At 45.6% G+C, this 3063-nt stretch overlaps 1 protein-coding gene across 1 annotated transcript in view; it reads right to left on the reverse strand.

Moving 5' to 3' along the window:
- Nucleotides 1-3063, reverse strand: part of LOC107596360 (testican-1-like) — a 263564-nt gene that overhangs the window by 176002 nt on the left and 84499 nt on the right. The window contains exon 3 of the mRNA XM_016287085.1: nt 548-556. Within this exon, the coding sequence (XP_016142571.1) occupies nt 548-556 (9 nt within the window). The remainder of the gene's footprint in view (nt 1-547; nt 557-3063) is intronic.

Consider the following 3063-nt stretch of genomic DNA (forward strand, 5'->3'; position numbering starts at 1 on the left):
TCAGGACTCTCTAAGCTGAAGTCTCCTATTGAAAACGACGGTCCTTAGACCCGCGTCATCTCCTAGGAAGACTGGACTGATAGAACCAGAGCCTGCTCGGGGTAGGACCCAATGAGACACGCTTGGCAGGGGGTCCCACGCCGCCAGGTGACCTACTAAGGGAACCAGTCTCTCGAGACTGGCCTCTGGTGCACTTAGAGCAGCTAGGTTGGTGCCCTGAAGCAGCGGACCGGCAGGGAACGGCCGAACTAGCTGCCCTAGAAACCTCCCAAGAGGTAGCAAGCCTCTTAGTACCGCTACGTTTCCGGGCGGTGACTGAGAGAAGCACTTGCAGAAGACCGCTGCGCCCTGAAGCACTGTAGGTGGCAGAGTTGGCAGATCGATCTTCTGAGAGCACTGAGGAGAGACGGCCACCGTATAATGAGGTGTACACCGCTCTTCCCCAGAGGGAGCCGGCCCTCAGGAGTCCTGGGTCCTAGGCATCAGGACATTTTAGCTGAAGACTATCCAGTGGGAATGCTCCCGCCCAGCAGCCCCTGTTGACCACCTCAACCTCCTCGGAGGAAGAGAGGTAAACGCGTGCTCTCACTTGAGAAAAATTTATTATTTATTTATTTATTCCCAAAAGCTCCTGTATATCTAACTTCTCATAGTCAGAAGAAATACTTCATTTTAATTCCTCAGAATAAAATGCAGCCAACAACCAGACAAGTAAACACAGTCTGGTGTGATAAGATTAATTTCAAAACCGAAAATGATGTAATGCTTGTGTTGCCTTGGCAGCGCATGAGCCGCTCGGTCACACAAACAATATCAATCTCCTCGGAGAAAGATAGGTGCAGCAGCGAGCTCTCACTCAGAGAGGGAAGAAATCACAGCACGGGCTTCCAAACCCAGAGAGAGAGCGCTAGATCTAGGGAACGCGGGTGGATATAGCGAGAGCCCGTCTCCAACCCGTCCGCCAGATCATGTGCGATCCCCGCAATCTCAATCGCCGCCGTGCCTCAGCAGCAACGGGACTGTAACCGCAAGATCACAGTGCCCGGCTAGAACGGAGCGTTTAACAGCGGGTAAAGCACATCAGGTTCCTCTCTTTTTCCCGAGAGCTGACTGCACGAGCTCCGCTCCACAGTAAAGCTGCTCATTATAATATTAGGCATAATATGCTTGTGTAACTGATGCTTGTGCAACTGGTGAGCTCATCGACGCCCTCCATATCAACCTCCTCGGAGGAAGACAGGCGGAGCGTCGAGCCCTCTCACTGGGGGGGAAAGAGCTGCAGCGTGGGCTTCCGAACCCCGAGAGTGAGCGCTGGATCTGGTGGGTGAGGAAGAAGATAGGGACTCACCCGTCTACATTCCCTCCACCGGATCCATATGCGAACCCCACGAGCACTGCCACCGCTCCGCCTTGGCAAAAGCGGGGCCGGCGCCATGAGAAACACCGGTGAAGGCTCCCTCCTCAAAGAGAGCCTTCCGAGAGCGAAGCAAGGTCCCTCTCTCGAGAGCTGACTCTGCGTGCTTCGCTCCAAAGCAGACAACACACAAACTGTGTGTGTCCCCACCCGAAATATAGCGCGGGCAGGGAGGAACACACAGGCTGAATGCTGTCTGCTCTCATCCAAATGCTTCTTTTGGCTGAAGCTTGACATAATGGAGCTTATAAGTGGACAAACAACACTAAATAAGACTCATAAACAGATAACAACTGACACACACACACACACACACACAGAGCGCTTGCTGAATGACAAAAAGCTGATGCCGGTTCCACCGCACATGCTTTTATAGCTTCCTGGTCGTAACGTCACCTGCCCATGACATCTCACCCATCTATTGGACTGATTTCATATGTGATTCAGAGCATTGTCACGCTGGAGGCGTTCCCGAAGCGTTTCCCAACGCAGCTCGAGTTCTTGAAGGGGAACTGGCAAACTATCCGGCAAACTGCATATTTTTTATTCCAACATAGGGCTGGGCGATATGGCCAGAACATGACAAACACTTTTTTGAATTCTTTACACTTCTCCAGTAATTTTTCCTTAAAATAAATATCTTAATAGAAAAAAAAATATTTCTTAGTTCTGTATGTTCTAGAAATTAGTAATATTGTTTCAAATCAAGAAACAAGTTTGTGATGCCTGATAATATTAATGACATTTTAATTAACATTTTTTGTCTCTTAGAAATACACATTTAACAGTAGCTTGAGTTAGGATGCAGATGTAGATTTATGTTCATTATCAAAATCAGTAATATCTGTAAAAATTGTAGTAATCTCATTTTTATATGGTGAAATTTAATTATTCTGACTGTTTAAGGTGTTTTTTAACCATTGGTTTTCCATACATTTAGATCATGATAATCACACTTAAAACCACAAATATAGCACCTCAATACCATGGTAAAAATTGAATATGGCTTGTAGGTATTTATGAGAAACAGTAGTCTAAATACATTTATAAATGCATAAACGCTATAGCTTAATAACAAAAAAATACTGTAATTAGATTCCATTACTCCTCCTTCAATATACAGTGGTGTGAAAAAGTGTTGGCCCCCTTCCTGTTTTAAATGCATGCGTGCGTGCGTGGATTTTTTGTGGATTTAGATTCACAAATTTTTGGACCACTTGCAATGGATGGATCCAGTTTAAACAAATGCTCTTTTTGGCCCGTGGAGGACGTTCTAAGAGTTACAGTATATCGGCATGAAAATGAGCTCTCAAAAAAAGAAAACCCATTATAGAAAACTGGATTTCATGTGATATGAGGCATTTAAAATGAAACATAATTGAAATGCCATTAACTCCATTAGGTCTCCTGAGCTATAAAAGAGCAACCTGAAGGAAAACAGTTCCCCTCTGCATTAAAGCAGCTAATGTAAACACCCACACCTGCCTCTCCACTAGGGCTGTGCGATTTGGGGGAAAATATCAGATTTTTTTGACAGATATTGCGATTGCGATTTGATTTGCAATTTTAAATTTGCAAAGTCAAGCTTCAGCTCAATATTGCCAATAATGTGCAGCACAGTATGGGTATCATTACCCTGCTGAAAAAAA

The sequence above is a fragment of the Sinocyclocheilus grahami genome, unplaced genomic scaffold (genome assembly GCF_001515645.1).
Source record: "Sinocyclocheilus grahami isolate Dianchi unplaced genomic scaffold, SAMN03320097.WGS_v1.1 scaffold218.1, whole genome shotgun sequence".
Taxonomy (NCBI): domain Eukaryota; kingdom Metazoa; phylum Chordata; class Actinopteri; order Cypriniformes; family Cyprinidae; genus Sinocyclocheilus; species Sinocyclocheilus grahami.